This window comes from Rhinopithecus roxellana, chromosome 6, assembly GCF_007565055.1.
Source record: "Rhinopithecus roxellana isolate Shanxi Qingling chromosome 6, ASM756505v1, whole genome shotgun sequence".
Taxonomy (NCBI): Eukaryota; Metazoa; Chordata; class Mammalia; order Primates; family Cercopithecidae; genus Rhinopithecus; species Rhinopithecus roxellana.
Genome location: NC_044554.1, coordinates 98,410,941 through 98,431,543, shown reverse-complemented (window position 1 = coordinate 98,431,543; position 20,603 = coordinate 98,410,941). Strand labels below are relative to the sequence as shown.

The window sequence follows — 20,603 nt, the reverse complement described above, 5'->3', positions numbered from 1 at the left end:
GGCCACTTCCGGGAGTCGGAAAGGAACGTTCAGGGACTCCCCTGGCAACCCTGGTGTTTGGCTGGGTCATAGCGTGGCCGGTGGGGGACCTGTGGTCGGAGTGGGAGGGACAGTCCGCACCCAAGAGGTAGAAGAGGACGGGCTTTAGGCTGGAAGCGCCTTAGAGGAGCCATTTTTCCAGGTGGGGTCCCAGGCAGAGAGGCTCGGACAGGGAGCCTGGCCAGAGTCGCGCAGCACGGGAGGTGGAGTGAGTCCCAGACCCGAGCCCCTGTCCTCACCCAAACTCATCCCTCCCGCCCCTAGAGACCAGCGGGGGCTCTGAGCTCCGGAAAGGCACGGGCTGGGGAGGCTGAGAGTCCTTGGGCGGGGTGGGAGGAAGGGGCCATCTCCTCAGATCCGGTCCGTCGTCTCCCAAGTTGCTGAGACCCTTGGGTTCGCGTTTACAGAGCTTTAGTGACGCCACTGCTGATAATGGCGACCTCCAGCCCTGAGAGCTTTAGAGGACCACTATTCGGTGTTCCGGATGAATAGGTTGTAGGGACAACAGGTTCTGTGGTCATACAGTTCCTACCTTTTCTCGTCTGCCCAGAAGTGCTCTAATGGTCCCACTGTTTCTGCTTTATGAATAAAGACCCTGTAGCTGAGGCCAAGTGGATTTGCTCAGAGTTTACGCAGACAGAAAGTCGAGTAGAATTCCTTGCTCACAATGAGTTTGTCACTTAAATGTATGAATTTACTTATTTTTTTGAGACGGAGTCTCGCTCTGTAGCCCCGGCTGGAGTACAGTGGCGCGAACTCGGCTCATTGCAGCCTCCTCCTCCCGGGCTCAAGCGATTCTCTTGCCTCACCCTCCTGAATAGCCGGGACTACAGGCGTGTGCCATCACGCCCGGCTAATTTTTATATTTTTAGTGGAGACTGGGTTTCACCATGTTAGGCTGCTCTCGAACTCCTTACCTCAGGTGATCCGCCCGCCTCTGCCTCCCAAAGTGCTGGGATTACCGCGCCCCGCGTAAATCTGTAAATTAGGAGCTTCATTTTTCCCCTCCTGTTTTCTGGGCATACAGAGATTTCTCAGACACAGTCCTTGCCTTGAAAAAGTTTCACAGTGGAGCCGATAGATGTGCCACAGGTTGCCACCCTGATAAAGGAATGTGTAAATCCAGGGGGGACCAATGACTAAGGCAGCCTGGGGACAGTGGTTGGTAAAACAGGAGTGGCAATAACAGCAGAAGTGCTAAAGAAGGTATCAGTACGGCCAGGCGTGGTGGCTCAAGCCTGTAATCCGAGCACTTTGGGAGGCCGAGGCGGGCGGATCACCTTAGGTCGGGAGTTGGAGACCAGCCTGACTAACATTGAGAAACCCAGTCTCTCTACTAAAAATACAAAAAATTAGCCGGGCGTCGTGGTGGACAACTGTAATTCCAGTTACTCGGGAGGCTGAGGCAGGAGAATCGCTTGAACCTGGGAGGCGGAGGCCAAGATTGCACCAATGCACTCCAGCCTGGGCAACAAGAGCAAAACTCTGGGGAAAAAAAAAAAGTATAAATACAAGAGAGTTCACGGCGACTGCTGTACTTTCCTTCCTCTCTTCCACTTCTTTATTGAACTGTTAAGATATGCCAGCCTGGCTGGGGGCAGTGGCTTATGCCTATAATCCCAACATAGCAAGACCCAATCTCTATATTTCATTTTTAAAAGAAAAAAAATTTTCCAAAAAGATATGCCAGCCCAATTTGGGAGCTGAGTATTCTACTGTGAACAGGATCTACACATTATTTGCCTTTAGGGAGCTCAGAGTCTAGTGGGAGAGACAAGTAAATTGCAAGCAGCACAAATGAACAACAATAGAAGTGTGAAGTGCTGCAGGGACGCAGAGGAGGTATGTGTAACCCAGGATTGGGATGGGGGTGGGCGCTGTGTGAGAGAGGACCTTCCAAAGCTGAGATGTGGCCAGATATGGTGGGTCACACCTGTAATCCTAGCACTTTGGGAGGCCGAGGCGGGAGGATTGCTTGGGGCCAGAAGTGTGAGACTAACCTGGGCAACATAGTGAGACCCCCCATCTCTCTCTCTATATATATGTATATATGATAGATAGATTTTTTTATGTTAATTTTTATTTTTTTGAGACAGTCTGTCATCCAGGCTGGAGTGCAGTGGCACAATCTCTGCTCACTGCAACCTCTGCCTCCCAGGTTCAAGCAGTTCTTCTGCCTTATTCTCCTGAGTAGCTGGGATTAGCGTGCCACCACACCTGGCTAATTTTTTTTTTTTCCTTTTTGTGGAGAACGGGGTCTCGCTATATTACCCAGGCAGGTCTCGAACTCCTGGGCTCAAGCTATCCTCCCGTCTCTGCCTCCCTGAGAGCTGGGATTACAGGCATGAGCCACCGTGCCCGGCCACTAATTTTTTGTATTTTTAGTACAGACAGGGTTTCACCATGTTGGTCAGACTGGTCTCGAACTCCTGACCTCATGATTCACCCGTTTCAGCCTCCCAAAGTGCTGGGATTACAGGCGTGAGCCACCGCGCCCGGGCTTCTGTATATTTTTAAAATTAAACAACAGAAACACTACCAGGCAAGGTGGCTCATGCCTGTAATCCCAGCACTTTGGGAGGCTGAAGTGGATTACTTGAGGCCAGGAGTTCGAGACTAGCCTGGCCAAAAATAGTGAAACCCTGTCTCTACTAAAAATACAAAAATTAGCCCAGCATGGTGGTGCACACCTGTAGCCCCAACTACTCTGGAGGCTGAGGCAGGAGAATCGCTTGAACCCCGGAGGTGAAGGTTGCATTGAGCCGAGATCACCCCACTGCACTCCAGCTTGGGCGACAGAGAAAGACTGTCTCAAAAAAAAAAAAAAAAAGCCAGGTGCGGTGACTCACGCCCGTAATCCCAGCACTTTGGGAGGCCGAGGCGGGTGAATCACCTGAGGTCAGGAGTTTGAGACCTGTCTGGCCAACATGGTGAAACCCCATCTCTACTAGAAATACAAAAAGTAGCCGGGCATGGTGGCATGTACCTGTAGTCCCAGCTACTTTGGGAGATGGAGGCAGGAGAATTGCTTGAACTGGGAGGTGGAGGTTGCTGTGAGCTGAGATTGTGCCATTGCACTGCAGCCTGGGTGACGAGCGAAATTCTGTCTCAAAAGCGCACACGCACAAAGCAGATAAGCTGAGACATGCTGGAAGAATAGAGTAGGTGTTTTTCAATGGAACTTTTAACTCCAGAGGAGGGAGAGATCCTTTGCCTGGGAATCGGAATTGTCAAAGGAGGGGCACTGGGACCTGGGTGTTTAACAATGCGAAATGTTTAGACAGGAAAGGAGGAGAAAAAAGGCCAAATAAAAACCTGGAGGGGGAGAAAATAAGCATAGGCCAGTATTCAGGGGACAGTAAATAGATCATTTATTTTGGAATGGGGACATTAGGACAAGCAGTGTCCCTTATCACTGAATGCATACTCTGATAATTATTTACTCCTCTGTAAATTAGAACTAAGAGCACCTCGGAGCCTGGTACTCTTTCATCTCTGTGCCTTTTTTTTGTCCAGCATGTGACTGGGCTGAGAGTGGACCTCAGTGAATTTGAGGAGAGTTGAATGGTTTTAGTTACAGCTGGAAACAGCAGGTTGGGAAAAACTAGATTGTGCCGGTCCTATGAATGTTAGCTGAAAAGTTTGTATTTCATTTCTTGGGAAGCAAGTGTTTATCAAAGTTTTTTTTTTTTTTTTTTTTTTTTTCCTGAGATGCAGCCTCACTCTGTTGCCCAGGCTGGAGTGCAGTGGCGTAATTTTGGCTCACTGCAACCTCCGCCTCTGGGTTCATGCGATTCTCCTGCCTCAGCCTCCCGAGTAGTGGGGATTACAGGCATGCACCACCACACCTGGCTAGCTTTTCTATTTTTAGCAGAGAGAGGGATTTGTCATGTTGGCCAGGCTGGTCTCAAACTCCTGATCTCAAGTGATCTGCCCGAGTCTGCCTCCCAAAGTGCTGGAATTACAGGCATGAGCCACTGTGCCCGGCCAATCAGAGGCTTTTGTGACGCGGCCAGAACCAGGTTTGAGGAAGATTTGACTGATCTTGCATGCTAAGGATTCTCGGGGGGAAAAAAAATGGAGGGCAGGGAGATTGTTTAGAAATCTATTTTATGGATGACAAAGGTCTGAATTACGGTAGTGGCCATAGAAATGGAGCGGGTGGGGCCAGTGTGGGAGAAGTGTCATGGGAAGAATGGGTGAGAGTCATGCTCATGTGGGTTTGAGGAATGAATGAAAGGGGTGTGGAAAGTACATAAAGAGGGAAGTCGGGTTACACCAAAGAGCTCCATTTTAGATGGGCTTAATTGGGAGTGATGCTGAGTTGTCCGTCAGTCCTCTGGGCCAGGCTCATGCCTGTAATCCCAGCACTTTGAGCAGCCAACACCACGATCACTTGAGCTCAGGAATTCAGGATCAACCTGGGTAACATGGCAAAACCCGGTTTCTACAAAAAGTACAAAAATTCTCTGGGCATGGTGGTGTGCACTTGTAGTCCCAGCTACCTGAGAGGCTGACATGGAATGATCGTTTGAGCTTAAGCGATCTGGAGAGTTAGAGGCTGCAGTGAGCCATGATTGCACCACTGCATTCTGACGTGGGTGACAGAGCAAGATTTGTCTCATTTAAGGAAAAAAAAAAAAGGAACGATGGGATTGAAACTCAGAGGCCAGGGCAGAAGTCACCTCTGTAGAGGGGGAGCGTTGAGACCATGAGCAATAAACTGGAATCACAGATTGTCAGGCTCGCTCCCACATCTGGAATTCAGTTCCCTCCACATTCCTCCCAAGAGTTCCTCTTCCACAGAAGAGGTACTTGCTACCTCCCAAGCCTTCTACTTGGGCCATATCAAACAACTTGACTGCTAGAAAAGCCTCACATTTGGCCGGGTGTAGTGGCTCTTGCCTATAATCCCACCACTCTGGAAGGCCAAGATGGGAGGATCACTTGAGCCCAGAAGTTTGAGACCAGCCTGGGCAACACAGGGAGACCCTGTCTACAAATAATAAAAATAAGCCAGTCATGGTGGTATGTGCCTGTGGTCCCAGTTAGTCAGGAAGCTGAGGCAGGAGAATTGAGCCTGGGAGGTCAAGGCTGCCGTGAGCTGCACCCCAGTCTGGGTGACAGAATGAGACCCTATCTCAAAGGAAAAAAAATAAAAAGCCTCACATTCAGCTCCTATCTGCCTCTCTCTAAGGAAATACCAAGATAATTAACAACAGTCTTAATGGCTGCTGTTTCAAGCACTGTGTGGTAGGCATTGATTTTACTTGGTGTTTTGCAAATGAAACTTTATTGAGCAAGCAGGGTTTCCACAGTCAAGAAGTAGAATCCAATCATACAACAGCTTTCTGTCTTTAAATCTTTGCTTGCCCTTGGATTCCATCTGGTTACCAGGACAGACTCACTGCAATGGCCACAGTGTCCAGTTCACGTTAATAATCAAAACTAGGAATTTAATTCAAAGGTAAAGCTGCTTCTCTTCCTCTCTCAAACTTTCTTTGGGCTCCCACGTAGGAGGAGGACAGTAGTTGACTTCTGTTTGTTTCCTCTTCCATCCCACCCCACCCCACCCCAGGCCGACTGTGGCTTCTGAGGCATCCTGTGTTGGCAGAGGGGGTTATAAGAGACTAGAGATGGGGCAAGAAAAGTGCCTTCGACATCTGGCCTTGTTACTGTCTCAGCTTGATGGGAATTTGTAACTGACTCTCCAATGCAGTGCTCCTGGGAGTCTTTCTTACCTCCGTTTCCTGTGATCCAGGTGGCCGTCTCAGTCTTGCTGCTTTCAATTCCTCCCTCAGCCCCTGGCTTCTGGAATCCTCCACCACATGCCATTGGCCTGTTGTCCCTCTAGGTGGCCCTCTTGGGCAGAGTTCCTTTAAAATGGCTTCTCAGCCAGGCACAGTGGCTCACGCCTGTAGTCCCAGCACTTTGGGAGGCTGAGGTGGGCAGTCAGGAGTTTGAGACCAGCCTGCCCAACATGGTGAAACCCCGTCTCTACTAAAAATACAAAAAATTAGGCGTGGTGGTGGGTGCCTGTAATCCCAGTTACTCGAGGAGCTGGGACAGAATGGCTTGAACCGAGATGGAGGTTGCAGTGAGCCAAGACTGCACTTCAGCCTGGGCGACAGAAAGCGAGACTCCATCTCAAAAAAGTAAAATAAAAATGAGTAAAATAGCTTCTAGTTGGCCTTCTCCCCTGCCTGGTCCACATCTGGTCTACAGGAAACACTTAGGCATTCTTTGCCCCAACAGATTCTGGGGCTGCAGGCCATTTCAAATGCAGGTGCCTCTTGCTTTGCCAACAGTTCGCCAACCTCACACCAGCCTCGGATTTCCAGCCTGAGGCCCAGCACCAGCTTCTGTGCCTGCACAAGCTTCAGAGGACACAGGTCAAGCGACCTAGTAGCTTCTGGTTTCATGAATTGTTCTAAGAAAGCAGAGACTTGTGAATGTTTGTAATCAGAGAGAAAGATGCTAATAGGAAGAGCTTTAAGATGCTGAAAGGAGAATGAGAGAGATTAGGTGAAATTAGATGAGATCAGAGGATGCTTATCCCTTGGACTGTGGGGAAAAGCACATAAGGGCCAGGTGCGGTGGCTCACACCTGTAATCCCAGCACTTTGGGAGGCCAAGGTGGGTGGATCACCTGAGGTCAGGAGTTTGAGACCAGCCTGGCCAACATGGTGAAACCCTGTCTCTACTAAAAATATAAAAAATTAGCCGGGAGTGGTGGCGCATGCCTGTAGTCCCGGCTACTTGGGAGGCTGAGGCAGGAAAATCGATTGAACCCTGGAGGGAGAGGCTGCAGTGAGCGGAGATCGTGCCACTGCATTCCAGGCTGGGTGACAGAGTGAGACTCCGTCTCAAAAAAAAGCATGTAAGGGCACCCGGGGAGCAGTTGGTGGAGGAGGGTGACTCACAGCCAGTGGCTTTAACCTTCCCAGGCAAGACTAGAAAATTCGAGAAGTTGCTCCCAAAGAGAATTTGGTTTGGATAACAGTTGTGATCACTGAGAAAACGCTGGTCAAATGTGGAAAAACAAGAATGGGATTAGCTAGTGGCTGTGAGGACCAAGTTGAAGTTCTGTAGTGTGTACTTGCTGCGTTCTCAAGTCCACATAGTTTTCTATAGACCAGACCCCATATGAAGGTCACAGACATCTACATACTCGCACACGTGTACATGCACACACATGCACCTGCATATTCACATCCTGGAACACTTAAAACACATCAATCACAACAAGGGAATTACTATTTTTTTTTTTTTTTTTGAGACGGAGTCTCGCTTTGTCGCCCAGGCTGGAGTGCAGTGGCACGATCTTGGCTCACTGCAAGCTCCACCTCCCGGGTTCACACCATTCTCCTGCCTCAGCCTCTGAGGAGCTGGGACTACAGGCGTGCACCACCACGCCCAGCTAGTTTTTTGTATTTTAGTAGAGACGGAGTTTCACCGTGTTAGCCAGGATGGTCTGGATCTCCTGACCTCGTGATCCGCCCGCCTCAGCCTCCCAAAGTGCTGGGATTACAGGCGTGAGCCGCCACGCCCGGCTGGGAATTACTATTTTTTTATTGATTTACAGTTTTCATACAGTAAAATATACATGTCTTAAGTGTTCAGTTTGGTTTTGACAAATTCTACCCTTATAACGACCACCCAAAACAAACTATAAAACATTGCCATGATTCCAGAAAGTTCTCTCATGCTCCTTTCCGTTCATCCGCCAAGAGAGCTATTTCCTGATTTCTATGATCGTAAAGTTGCTATGCCTATTTGTCATCGGATAGGAAAATATACAAATACGTTGACAGCCCATCTTAGTCTCTTTTCTGTTGCTATCACAGAATACTTGAGACTGAGTAATTTATGTAGCAAAGAAGTTTATTTAGCTTACAGTTCTGGAGGCTGGGAAGTTCCAGATTGGGTAGCTGCATCTGGTTGGCTTCTGGTGAGGGCTGCATCTGCATCATAACGTGGTGGAGACAGGGAATTAGGTGTGGAAAGGTGAAAATGCAAGAAGCAACCTCGCTTTATAACAACCTGTTCTCAAGAACTAGTCCATTCCCTGGAGAAGACATTCATGCATCTTCATAGCCAAATCACCTCTTACAGGCACCACCTCCTAATACTACCACATTGGGGAGCAAGCCTCAGCATGAGTTTTGGTGGGAACAAACCATATTCAAAGCATAGCATACCCTCCTCACCCCTCCCCTACACACCCACATGTACTCATTTTGTACCTTACAGTGGGCTTAGATCACAGTCATGTGCTATCAGATTTTGGTATTAGGTGCACACATTATATACTAACCTAACTTCTCTTCAACCCTAAAGTCAGATCAAGTGAAGTATTTTACTATTTTAATTTAATTTTTTTTTTTTTTTTTTTTGGAGAGGAGGGGGTCTCACTATATTGCTCAGGCTGGTCTTGAACTCCTGGCCTCAAGTGATTCTCCCAGCTCAGCCTCCCAAAGTGCTGGGATTACAAGTGTGAGCCACCATGCCTAGCCAAGTGAAGTATTTTAAACCTCTCCTTTTGGATCCCTGGAGCTAAAACAAGGGGTTAGAAAGGTGGTTATCATTCTGCCTTGCCTGGGAGTTTTACTTATTTTTCTGTAGCTGCTCTAGGATATTGGAAGTTGGGGGCATGTATTTTTAAAACAGAACCATGGAGAACGGAGTCTCACAGTATTGCCCAGGCTGGAGTGCAATGGCATGATCTCAGCTCACTGCAACCTCCATCTCCCGGGTTCAAGCGATTCTCCTGCCTCAGCCTCCTGAATAGCTGGGATTACAAGCATGTGCCATCACCCCTGGCCAATTTTGTATTTTTAGTAGAGATCAGGGTTTACCATGTTGGTCAGGCTGGTCTTGAACTCCTGACCTCATGATCCTCCCGCCTCACCCTCCCAAAGTGCTGGAATGACAGGTGTAAGCCACTGTGCCTGGCCTTAGATAAATAGCTTTAACTTTTACTTGGGCCTCCTGCCGACTGGAAGTCAAAGGATTTGGCTTTCCAGGAAAGATCCCAGCAGAACAACCAGGAGGTGTTGTACTGGCCACAGCAGAGCCACCAGGGGGCTCCCAAGAGCTGAGAGTCGCTGACTGTGGCAGATGTGAGTCTGCTGTGAACCCTTCTGTCAGGCAGAGCAGCCTGAGGCCGGGGACTGGGGAGCGAAGCCGGGTCAGAGTCCGGTCAGGGCCATGAACTCATGTCAGAGAAGTGGAAGGTGAGGCCTGAGCCCAATCAGGGAGCAGAGGGAAAGCAGGCCCCCGGAGACAGAGTCGGAGGAAGTGAGCCAGAGATGGTGGTCACTGTCTTTGAGAGAGTGTACTGTAGTTCCCAGACCCTGCCCCACCAAGAGCCTAGTTGCCCTACGAGTAGACCTGTTACCCTCACAGGATTACTAGGGTACCTCTCAGGGGTCGAGTGGGCTTAGGTTTGGGAACATGTAATTGATAGCAGGATCTAAGGTAAGGAGCAGGGATGTGGGCAGCTGGATCTAGGCCTCTGATCCATACCTGCTTCCCCTAAAATACAGAGATACTAGTGATGGAGGCCAGGTGCTGTGGCTAAGGCCTGTAATCCCAACACTTTGGGAAGCCGAGGCAGGTGGATCACCTGAGGTCGGGAGTTTGAGACCAGCCTGGCCTACATGGTGAAACCCTGTCTCTATAAAAATACAAAAATTAGGCCGGGCGCGGTGGCTCAAGCCTGTAATCCCAGCACTTTGGGAGGCCAAGATGGGCGGATCATGAGGTCAGGAGATCGAGACCATCCTGGCTAACACTGTGAAACCCTGTCTCTACTAAAAAATACAAAAAACTAGCCGGGCGACATGGCGGGTGCCTGTAGTCCCAGCTACTTGGGAGGCTGAGGCAGGAGAATGGCGTAAACCCGGGAGGCAGAGCTTGCAGTGAGCTGAGATCTGGCCACTGCACTCCAGCCTGGGTGACAGAGCGAGACTCCGTCTCAAAAAAAAAAAAAAAAAAAAAGCCTGTCATGGTGGTGCACGCCTGTAGTCCCTGCTACTGGGGAGGCTGGGGCAGGAGAATTGCTTGAACTTGGGAGGCAAAGGTTGCAGTGAGCTGAGATTGCACCACTGCACCCCAGCTTCGGCAACAGAGACACTGTCACAAAAAGAAAAAAGGTGATAGTAGATACTAGCGATGATCAAGGCAAAAGTTAGGAGGTTATGATGGCCCCGACCTCCTCTTCCTCCCTCTTTCTTTCTTCTGTGCCAGTGGGACCTGGTGTCCCTCTGAGCTAAGAGACAGATTTCAGGCCCACTTCTGCAGCCTCCACAGCTCTGGGGGTGTTGTGTCCTGGGACTGTATTATCCAGCTTTGTCAAGGTTCAGGCCACAAAGAATGTGTCAAGCTGGGATTGAGGAAAGACTATACCAAATCCCTTAAGATCCTGACCCTCAGCTGGGCGCGGTGGCTCATGCCTGTAATCCCAGCACTTTGGGAGGCTGAGGCAGGAAGATCACTTGAGCCCAGGAGTCCAAGACCAGCCTGGAAAACATAGACCCTGTCTCTACAGAAACTAAAAAAAAAATTAGTTGGCCAGGTGCAGTGGTTCACACCTGTAATCCCAGCACTTTGGGATGCCGAGGCGGGCGAATCATGAAGTCAGGAGTTCAAGACCAGCCTGGCCAATGTGGTGAAACCCTGTCTCTACTAAAAATACGAAAGTTAGCTGGGAATGGTGGCGGGCACCTGTAATCCCAGCTACTAGGAGAATCACTTGAACCAGGGAGGTGGAGGTTGTGGTGAGCCAAGATCGTACCACTGTACTATAGCCTAGGCAACAGGGCAAGATTCCGTCTCAAAAAAAAAAAAAAAAAAAAAAAAAAGTTGGGCATGATGGCGCACACTTGTAGTCCCAGCTACTCGGAAGGCTGAGGTGGGAGGCTCACTTGAGCCCAGGAGTCGGAGGCTGCAGTGAGTGATGATCATGCCACTGCACTCCAGGCTGGGCAACAAAGTGAGACCCTATCTCTAAGAGAAAACAGCAAAACAAAACTTAACCCAAATATGACAGAGTTAGCTAGCTCTCCTTGAAGCTATCCTCAAGAATGTCATTCAATTCCCAGACATAAAGCTGGTCCTGACAGCCTTGAAGTCACATAAGGAGTAGGGAGGTTTTTCTGGGATGACAGAGGAGAGGCTCATGTCATCCCACAGAACCAAACACCCCCACATTCCTTCAGACCTCTGTTCTTCCCCATTGTTCTCGTCCAGAAGCGAGACCCTGTCTCTAAAAAATAAAAACTTAGGTGTGGGGGCATGCACCTGTAGCCTCAGCTACTCAGGAGGCAGAGGTGGGAGGATTGCTTGAGTCCAGGAGCTTGAGGCTGCGGTGAGCCATGATTGTGCCACTGCACGCCAGCCTGGGCAACAGAGTGAGCCCCTGTTTCAGGGAAAGAAACTTGAGAGGGTAGGAGTAAAGGAATTTTATTTCCTAAGCTCCCGCCATGTGTCAGGCCCGCTGCTAGGCAATTTATATCATTTAGCTCTTGAATGATCCTCCAGCTTTGCCAGTGTATGTTATTCTCTCAGCTGACAGGTGAGGGCATTGATGCCTGTCGCTGTGTTTGAGCCTTGGTCATCCTGGCACAGCCTGAGCTTCCCACCGAGAACCAGAACAGCGGTGGGGATTGGCTGTGGACCCTGACCCTTACCTGTGCTGGTCAGCCTGAGCCAGGATCCCAAAGTGAAGCTCATGGTCTGGCTTCTCCAGGATCATCAACTGTTGTCTCTTCTCCACCAGAAGCAAATGCCCATCAATTGTGTCTACCTGGACTGTCTGGGGGGTTGGGGTGGCTTGGCAGCTGAGCACTGGGTCAAGCACGCGGTGTCCTGGAACTCCTACAAGAAGCCTGTGGTCAGGCCCAGCCTCTGAAACCTCCACCGTTTGTCAGGATGGAAGTCCCCTGGGTGTTGGGTAGACACAGGGAGGCAGGGATGTGAGCTGGAGCTGGCTGGGTCCCCGCTTAGTCACAGGCTCTGGCAACCTGTAATGAAACATCCCTTCCTGGTTGGCTGTTTTCCCCAAATATAGACACGTGCTGTCACTAGAGGGGGGCTTGCCAGCCCAGCTGCTTCTGGACCACACTGGGCTGACTCAGGGAAAGAGCCACACACGAACCCCTGGTTTGAAGGCCAGGCTAGGTCATATGGAAGGTGACAGACCTTCCCCCTGGTAGGTGTACTGTGTGCAGGGACAAGGCCTGTGCTAGCACCCTGCCTTCTTGAGAGTAAGTGTCTTTGGGCTGGGCATGGTGGCTCATGCCTGTAATCCCAGCACTTTGGAGGCCGAGGTGGACAGATCACCTGAGGTTGGGAGTTCCTTCTGCCTTGGACACCCAAAATGCAGGGAGTACTGGTGTGAGCTACTACACCCCACCAAGGGTCTCTTGAGAAGAGCTGTACTGTGTTGAAAGAGTCCTGTATAAAGGAGAATGTTCTAAACTTGCCATTTTGACTCCACTGTTTTGAACAGGTCACCAGGAAAATGAGACTTGGTATATATAAGTAATTAATACAGGCTGGGCGAGGTGGCTCAAAAAAAAAAAAAAAAAAAATGGAAAAGACTTGATCTTGGGAGAAATTTAATCAAAATTGAAAGTAAAAAAAATTGAAACTGGCTAATTGTGACATACAGAAAATCAATTAAGGAATTAAAGTGGCTTAATGGATTCACAAAGGAAAATACTTTTGGCAAAAACTCGTCTATATTACTTTAATATTTTTGTGTAAATGCATGATACATCAGAATATCCTTGAGGGCTCAAATAGTGTGGAGCTGAAGACATCTAAACTCTTCAGGGGCCAGGCGCAGTGGTTCACGCCTGTAATCCCAGCACTTTGGGAGGCTGAGGCAGGCGGATCACTTGAGGTAAGGAGTTCGAGGCCAGCCTGGCCAACATGGTGAAACCCTGTCACTACTAAAAATGCAAAAATTAGCTGGGCGTGGTGGCGGGCACCTGTAATCCCAGCTACTTGGGAGGCTGACGTGAGAGAATCGCTTGAACCCAGGAGGTGGAGGTTACAGTGAGCCAAGATCGTCCCACTGCACTCTATCCTGGGGGCAGAGCAAGACTCTGTCTCAAAAAAATAAGTAAATAAATAAACTCTGCAAGCTTCAGAGTAGCACCAAATGGGATGGTTACCCATGCTCAATCCTCAACTTACCCAAGGCTAGAGGTGCCCTAATTTCAGTTCACAGGGATACATCTTCTCTTGGAATCATACTGTTAGGTTCAGGGACTGCTCTCATCCTTCCAGTAGTTTACCAGTGGGTGAGGGGCTGTTCCTGCTTGACCAGGTGGAGTCCTTTGAGAAGGAGAAGGATCTGCAGAAGGAGATTCTTGGGGCTGGGTTTTTTTTTTTTTTTTTGAGACAGAGTCTCGCTCTGTCGCCCAGGCTGTAGTACAGTGGCGTGATCTCGGCTCACTGCAAGCACCGCCTCCTGGGTTCACGCCATTCTCCTGCCTCAGCCTCCCGAATAACTGGGACTACAGGCGCCCACCACCTCGCCCAGCTAGTTTTTTTTTTTTTTTTTTTTGTAGTTTTTAGTAGAGACGGGGTTTCACTGTGTTAGCCAGGATGGTCTCTATCTCCTGACCTCGTGATCCACCCGTCTCAGCCTCCCAAAGTACTGGGATTACAGGCTTGAGCCACCGCGCCCGGCCGGGGCTGGGTTTTTATCTATAGGACCAGAGATGATTCTTTGGCTAGTGAGTAAGGAGATGGAGTTAGCAATGGGAGAAAGTACGTAGGAACTGAGGATGGGCTATGAGCCATAGACCAGATGGGTTAGGAACCAGCTTTTTGTTTTGCTTAATGAGGTTTTAGGACTAGACACAAAGCCCACCTCTCTCCTTTGTACTCACCACTACCAAAATGGCCTGGCTTTCAGAGGCAGAGGATGTGGAACCTGACTTGGGGATGGGAGTGAGGAGGTCTGTAAGAGGAATCCACACGTGGAAAAAGTATGACGGCAGGTCAAGATGGTGGCGTTGGGATAGGGCGTAATGGTAACTGACAATCATGTATTCTTTCCACATGTTCATTGACTATTAATTTGCAGCACGTAAATCTGGGGTACTGGGTGAGGACCTCGCAGTGGACAAGACAGGCAAGGCCCTTCCTGAGAAACCAGGAGACAATAAATAAGCAAATGAGCAGGATAACTTCAGGTGATAGCAAGGTAAAGACCAAGACCCTACTCAGATTTTAAAGATTGCGTAGAATATTGTGTGAAGATGAAACTGGAGGGAGAAAGGAGGAAGCTAGAAATCCAGTTGGGCAGTACTGCCTCATCAGGAGAGAGATAATAGTGTCTTAGACCAAGATGGTATCCCTGGAGATGGAGAGAAGTGGATGGACTTGGAATACATGAAGGAGGCAGAGCTCAGAGACTGGATGTGAGGGAAAGAGGAATGAGGTCATTGGGCCCAAGCAACTGGGTGGATCATGGTGCTGTTGATTGAGACTAAGAAGGCTAAATGACGAGCAGGTGCTGGAGGTGTGGGCATGAGTGCACTGAAGTTGTATTTCGGTCATGCTGTGTTTGCGATGTCCACCAGGCACCCTGGTAGAGTCTGGAGTTCAGTAGACAGGGCAAGGTGGGATAAAATTTGGGAATCATTGGTGTGTGTGTGGTATTCAGAGAACTGTATAAATCACTGTGACCCTAGGTCTCAGAGTGTTGATCCTCAGCCAGGAGTGATCTTGCCCCCTTTTTCCAGGGGACCCTTGGTGATGTCTGGAGATATTTTCTGTTACTGGTGACGGGAAGAGGTACAGTTTGCTTCTGGCATCCACCAGGTAGAGACCAGGGATGCCACTCAACATCCTGCAGTGCATAGGCCAGCTCCCCGCACATAGAGTTATCTGGCCCCGATGTCAGTGGTGTCAAGGTTGAGAAACCCTGCCCTAGAGTGAGTATGTAGATAAAGCAGAAAAAAGGAAAGTAAGCTGAGGGGCATTCTTCCATGCAAAGTTGGAGAGGAACAGTCTGCGAGGAAGAAGGGAAGCTTGGAGGGTGCAGTTTCCTGGGAGAGGAGAGTGTCTGGGGAAGAAACAGTGCTCAACTGTGTTACCTGCTCCTAAGAGGGGCATTCGAGCACAGAGAGAAGTGACCAATGGCTTAGGCAAGATGGACATTGTTGATGACTTTGATACAGAGCAGTCTTTGTGGTTTGGTAGGGTAGGAAGCTCCAGGGGAACCAGCCTGGGCAACATAGTGAGACCCCATCTCTTAAAAAAAAAAAGCCAGCCATGGTGGCATGTGCCTGTAGTTCCAGTTACTCAGGAGTCTGAGGTGGGAGAATCGCTTGAGCCCAGGAGGTTGAGGCTGCAACAAGCTATGATAGTGCCACTGCACTCCAACATGGGCAATAGAGCAAGACCTTGTCTCAAAAAAAGGCAGCAGCTCCAAAGAGTAGGTTATGCCAATGGCCAATACTCTTGAGTATTTCCTCCCTGTTTGAATGCCTGACAAATGTGACTTCATGAATACACACACACCAGGCAGGTACTGTCACCCTCATTATATAGAAGTGGCAATATTATTCTCGCCCCCATTTTACAGAGGTGGGGACTGAGGCGCAGAGAGGCTATAACCACTCCCTAGTGCCAGGCAGCTGATAGTAAATGGCAGAACCAGGATTCAGACCTAAAAGAGTTTGACTCTAGGGTCAGCATGATTGGAGGAAAGGAAGTGGAGGTGGTAAATGAAACACCACGCTTTTAAGAAGTGATGTTTCTCTTTGCACGCTTCTGCTGGAAAGAAGAACAGAGATAGGTACAAGACGATGTTTGCATGTTGACAGGAGGGACCCGTGTGGAGGCTGAAACTGTTGATGCTGTGAAGGGGTGCTGAGAACTGAAGCCTTTGAGGAGGTGAGAAGGATCTGAGGTTTAAGTTGAGGTGCTGGCATTTCCCAGGAGCGTTGTCTGGTAACTCTGAAGTGGAGCCTAACCGTTTAGAGCAAGATTACCCCTGGATTCAACTTCTCCCCTTTGCAACCCCCCACTGGCCTACAGAGGCTCTGCTCTGCTCTCCTTCTAGCCCTCTTGCTAAAAGATAGCTGGCCAGGTGCAGTGGCTCGCACCTGTAATGCCAGCACTTTGGGAGGCCGAGGCGGGAGGATCCCTTGTGGACGGAAGTTTGAGACCGGACTGGGCATAGTGTTGCCCATCTCCACAAAATTCAAAAGGCATGATGGCATACTCTTGTGGTCTCAGCTACTAGGGAGGCTGAGGCCGGAGGATTGTTTGAGCCCTGGAGTTTGAGGCTGCGGTTAGCTATAAATACACCACTGTACTCCAGCCTGGGTGACAGCACAAGACCCTGTCTCAAAAATAAAAGCTTTCCTGCAGGAAGCTGCTGCACAGGCCTGACCCTTCCAGAAACAATTGGGCCCAGGAGCCAGTGTCCCAAGAGCAGCTCTGCCAGCGGGACCCCAAACCTAGCTCTGTACACATCAGCAATTCTCCACCCAACCATGACTGTCGGGATCCTTAACACAGAGGCCACCTGTGTTGGCCTCTGCAGTGTCTTATCAAGCTTTTAGCGGAGCCACACCAGGCTCCTTTGAACTGTCTTAGGTACTGCACTTGCCCCTGCTCCCAGCAGAATGTTCTTATCCTCTGTTTCACCCTCTCTCCCTCCTCCTCTTGCCCAGCCTCCTGTCTCAGTTTGGCAGTCACATCCTCAGACAACACTCGTCCTACTTTTTTTTTTTTTTTTTTTTGAGACGAAGTTGCTCTGTCACCCAGCCTGGAGTGTAATAATGCAGTCTCGGCTCACGGCAACCTCTGCCTCCTGGGTTCAAGCAATTCTCCTGCCTCAGCCTCCCGAGTAGGTGGGACTACAGGTGTGCACCACCACACCCAGCTAATTTTTGTATTTTTAGTGGAGATGGAGTTTCACCATGTTGGCCAGGCTGGTCTTGAACTCCTGACCTCAGGTGATCTGCCTGCCTCGGCCTCGCAAAGTACTGGGATTACAGGTGTGAGCCACTGCGACCAGCTGATCCTTCCTTTTTTTTTTTTCTTTCGAGACAGGGTCTCACTGTGTTGCCCAGGTGGGATTGTGGTGGTGTGATCACGGCTTACTGCAGCCCCACCTCCCAGGCTCAAGTGATTCTCCCACCTCAGCCTCCTGAGTTGCTGGGGCCACAGGTGTGTGCCACCACACCTGGCTAGTTTTTAGTTTTTTTTTTTTTTTTTGAGACGGAGTCTCGCTCTGTCACCCAGGCTGGAGTGCAGTGGCCAGATCTCAGCTCACTGCAAGCTCCGCCTCCCGGGTTTACGCCATTCTCCTGCCTCAGCCTCACAAGTAGCTGGGACTACAGGCGCCCGCCACCTCGCCCAGCTAGTTTTTTGTATTTTTTAGTAGAGACGGGATTTCACCATGTTAGCCAGGATGGTCTCGATCTCCTGACCTCGTGATCCGCCCGTCTCGGCCTCCCAAAGTGCTGGGATTACAGGTTTGAGCCACTGTGCCCGGCCTTTTTTTTTTTTTTTTTTTTTTTTTTTTTTAAGAGATAGGGTCTCACTATGTTGTCCAGGCTGGTCTTGAACTCCCGGCCTTGAGCAATTCCCCCACCTTGGCCTCCTGAGTAGCTGGGACTATAGGTGTATACCACCACGCCCAGCTAATTTGTATTACAGGGGCTTGCTGTGTGGTCCAGGCTTATCTTGAATTCCTGGGATCAAGCGATCCTCCTGCCTAGGCCTCCCCAAGTGCTGTGATTGCAGACATGAGTCACCATGCATGGCCCCAAGATCTTTTATAGTGCTCTAATGTCTTGCAGTTCTTTCTGTAAGTGTCTGCATTCCATGCTAGACTGTAACCTGCATGAAGGCAGGTTTTGTTTGCCACAGTTATTTCCAGTGCTCTGGGACATAGTAGGTGCTCAGTAATTATTTGCTAAATAAGCAAATGAACTGGCAGCTGTTTTACAGCCCATGTGATGTGTATATGGCTCAGATAATGTTGTATTCAAGATTTTATTCTTTGCTCACATTTTACTACACTTTATTTATTTATTTATTTATTTATTTTTGAGATGGAGTCTTATTCTGTCACCCAGGCTGGAGTGCAGTGGTGCAATCTTGGCTCACTGTAACCTCCACCTCCCGGGTTCAAGTGATTCTCCTGCCTCAGCCTCCCAACTAGCTGGGATTACAGGCATGCACCACCATACCCACCTAATTTTTGTATTTTTAGTAGAGATGGGGTTTTGCCATGTTGGCCAGGCTGGTCCCAAACTCCTGACCTCAGATGATCCACCCGCCTCATCCTCCCAGAGTGGTGGGATTACAGGCGTGGGCCACTGTGCCTGGCCAACTATATGTTTTTGAAGCCTTCCTGATCACTTACATGATTACTGTCATCTTTGTTTGAAGGTATGTTAAGAAAGAGTTTAATTCAATATATTACTTTGTGGCCATTCATCTAAAATAGAAAGAGGTGTGTTATGCTTGTGTGTGATTGATTCTTTGCAGCAGGATGCCTGGTTTGCTTTTGTGTGAACCGACAGAGCTTTACAACATCCTGAATCAGGCCACAAAACTCTCCAGATTAACTGAACCCAACTATCTCTGTTTATTTGGTAAGTACTTGGAAAAAAGTGGAGGAGGTCGAACACAGTGTCCTTCAAACATTATTTTTGTTGAGTTGACAAACTTCTGGGAGGGGGGATGAATGACTTTAGAACAGGGGTCCCTGGGCCAGGTGTGGTGTCACACGCCTGCAATCCCAGCACTTTGGAAGGCCAAGGTAGGCGAATCACTTGAGGCCAGGAGTTCAAGACCAGCCGGGCCAAAAGGGCAAAACTCCATCTCTACTAAAAATACAAAAAAATTAGCTGTGGTGGTGCACGCCTGTAATCCCAGCTACTCGGGAGGTTGAGGCATGAGACTCGCTGGGACCCAGGAGGTGGAGGTTGGAGTGAGCCAAGATTGTGCCACTGCATTCCAGCCTGGGTGACAGAGTGAGACCCTGTCTTAAAAAAGAAAAAAAAATAAATAACAGGAGTCCCCAACCCCCAGTACCAGTCTGTGGCTTGTTAGGAACCAGGTGGCACTGCAGGAGGTGAGCAGCAGGCAAGCGAGCAAAGCTTCATCTGTATTTACAGCCACTCCCCATCGCTCGCATTACCGCCTGAGCTCCATCTGCTGTCAGATCAGCAGCAGCATTAGATTCTCATAGGAGCCAAACCCTACCGTGAACTGTGCATGCGGGGGATCTAAGTTGCTCGCTCCTTATGAGAATCTAACATCTGATGATCTGTCAGTATCTCCCGTCACCCCCAGATGGGACCATCTAGTTGCAGGAAAAGAAGCTCAGGGCTCCCACTGATCCTACATGATGGTAGAATTATTTCATTATATATTACGATGTAATAATCATAGAAATAAATTGCACAAAAAATGTAATGCGCTCATCATCCCCAAACCACCACCCCCCGCCACTGCCCTGTTCTGTGGAAAAATTGTCTTCCATGAAACCAGTCCCTGGTGCCAAAAAGGTTGGGGATTGCTGCTTTAGAAAGCTGATAAGAGGCCAGGTGTGGTGGCTCCTGCCTGTAATTCCAGTGTTTTGGGAAGCCGAGGTGGGCGGATCAGTTGAGGTCAGGAGTTCGAGACCAGCCTGGCCAACATGGTGAAACCCTGACTCTACTAAAAATACAAAAATTAGCCAGCGTGGTGGCATGTGCCTGTGGTCCCAGTTACTGGGGAGGCTGAGGCAGGAAAATCGCTTGAACCCAGGAGACGGAGATTGCAGTGACCCGAGATCATGCCACTGCATTCCAGCCTGGATGGGGATTTAGTGTGAGCTCACTTCAAATTTGATTTCTTCCTTCCCCTTCCCTTATTTATTTATTTATGAGACAGAATCTTGCTCTCTCGTCCAGGCTGGAATGCAATGGTGCGAACTTGGCTCACTGCAACCTTTGCCTCCTAGATTTAAGTGATTCTCCTCCTTCAGCCTCCTGAGTAGCTGGGACTACAGGCGCTGCCACCACACCTGGCTAATTTTTCTATTTTTAGTGGAGATGGGATTTTGCCGTGTCAGCCAGGCTGGTCCTGAGCTCCTGGCCTCAAGTGATCCACCCGCCTTGACCTCCCAAAGTGATGGGATTATAGGTGCGAGCCACCGCACCAGGCCCCACATCTCAAGTTTTAAGCTGACAATGACTGTCCCTTAATTGCCAAACAGACGTTGATGATGACGTAAGTCCTCTAAGTAGTTTGGTAGCATGTTCCTTTGCAAATTCAGTTCTTAAATACTTTTCCTTTCCAGATGTACGTTCCAAATGGGAGTATGACGAAAGCCATGTGATCACAGCCCTTCGAGTGAAGAAGGTACATGGGCAGTGTTGGAATCTGGGGCAGGCTGGCTACCTTGCAGTGGGGTGGGGAAGAGTGGGAGGTTTCACCCTCAATCCAGGCGGTAGCAGAGGCAGGACTGTTTTCTATGCATTCATCATGGTGGTCTTCCACACCTCTCACTCTCACACATTTTCTCAGCT

The 20,603-nt window shown here is 49.4% G+C and overlaps 1 protein-coding gene across 17 annotated transcripts in view; it reads left to right on the top strand.

Moving 5' to 3' along the window:
• Position 1: 1 nt before the first annotated feature.
• Positions 2 to 20,603, top strand: part of STYXL1 (serine/threonine/tyrosine interacting like 1) — a 57,570-nt gene continuing 36,968 nt past the window's right edge. For 3 of the 17 annotated variants that reach the window (XM_030932694.1, XM_030932710.1, XM_030932704.1), the window contains exons 1-3: positions 2 to 181; positions 18,577 to 18,680; positions 20,375 to 20,436. In XM_030932694.1, the coding sequence (XP_030788554.1) occupies positions 18,578 to 18,680; positions 20,375 to 20,436 (165 nt within the window). In that variant the 5' untranslated portion in view covers positions 2 to 181; position 18,577. Of the gene's footprint in view, positions 248 to 5,128; positions 5,507 to 14,143; positions 14,264 to 15,411; positions 15,961 to 18,335; positions 18,475 to 18,573; positions 18,681 to 20,374; positions 20,437 to 20,603 lie in introns of those variants that run through there. The other 14 variants (XM_030932706.1, XM_030932693.1, XM_030932707.1 and 11 more) reach the window with 11 other exon arrangements.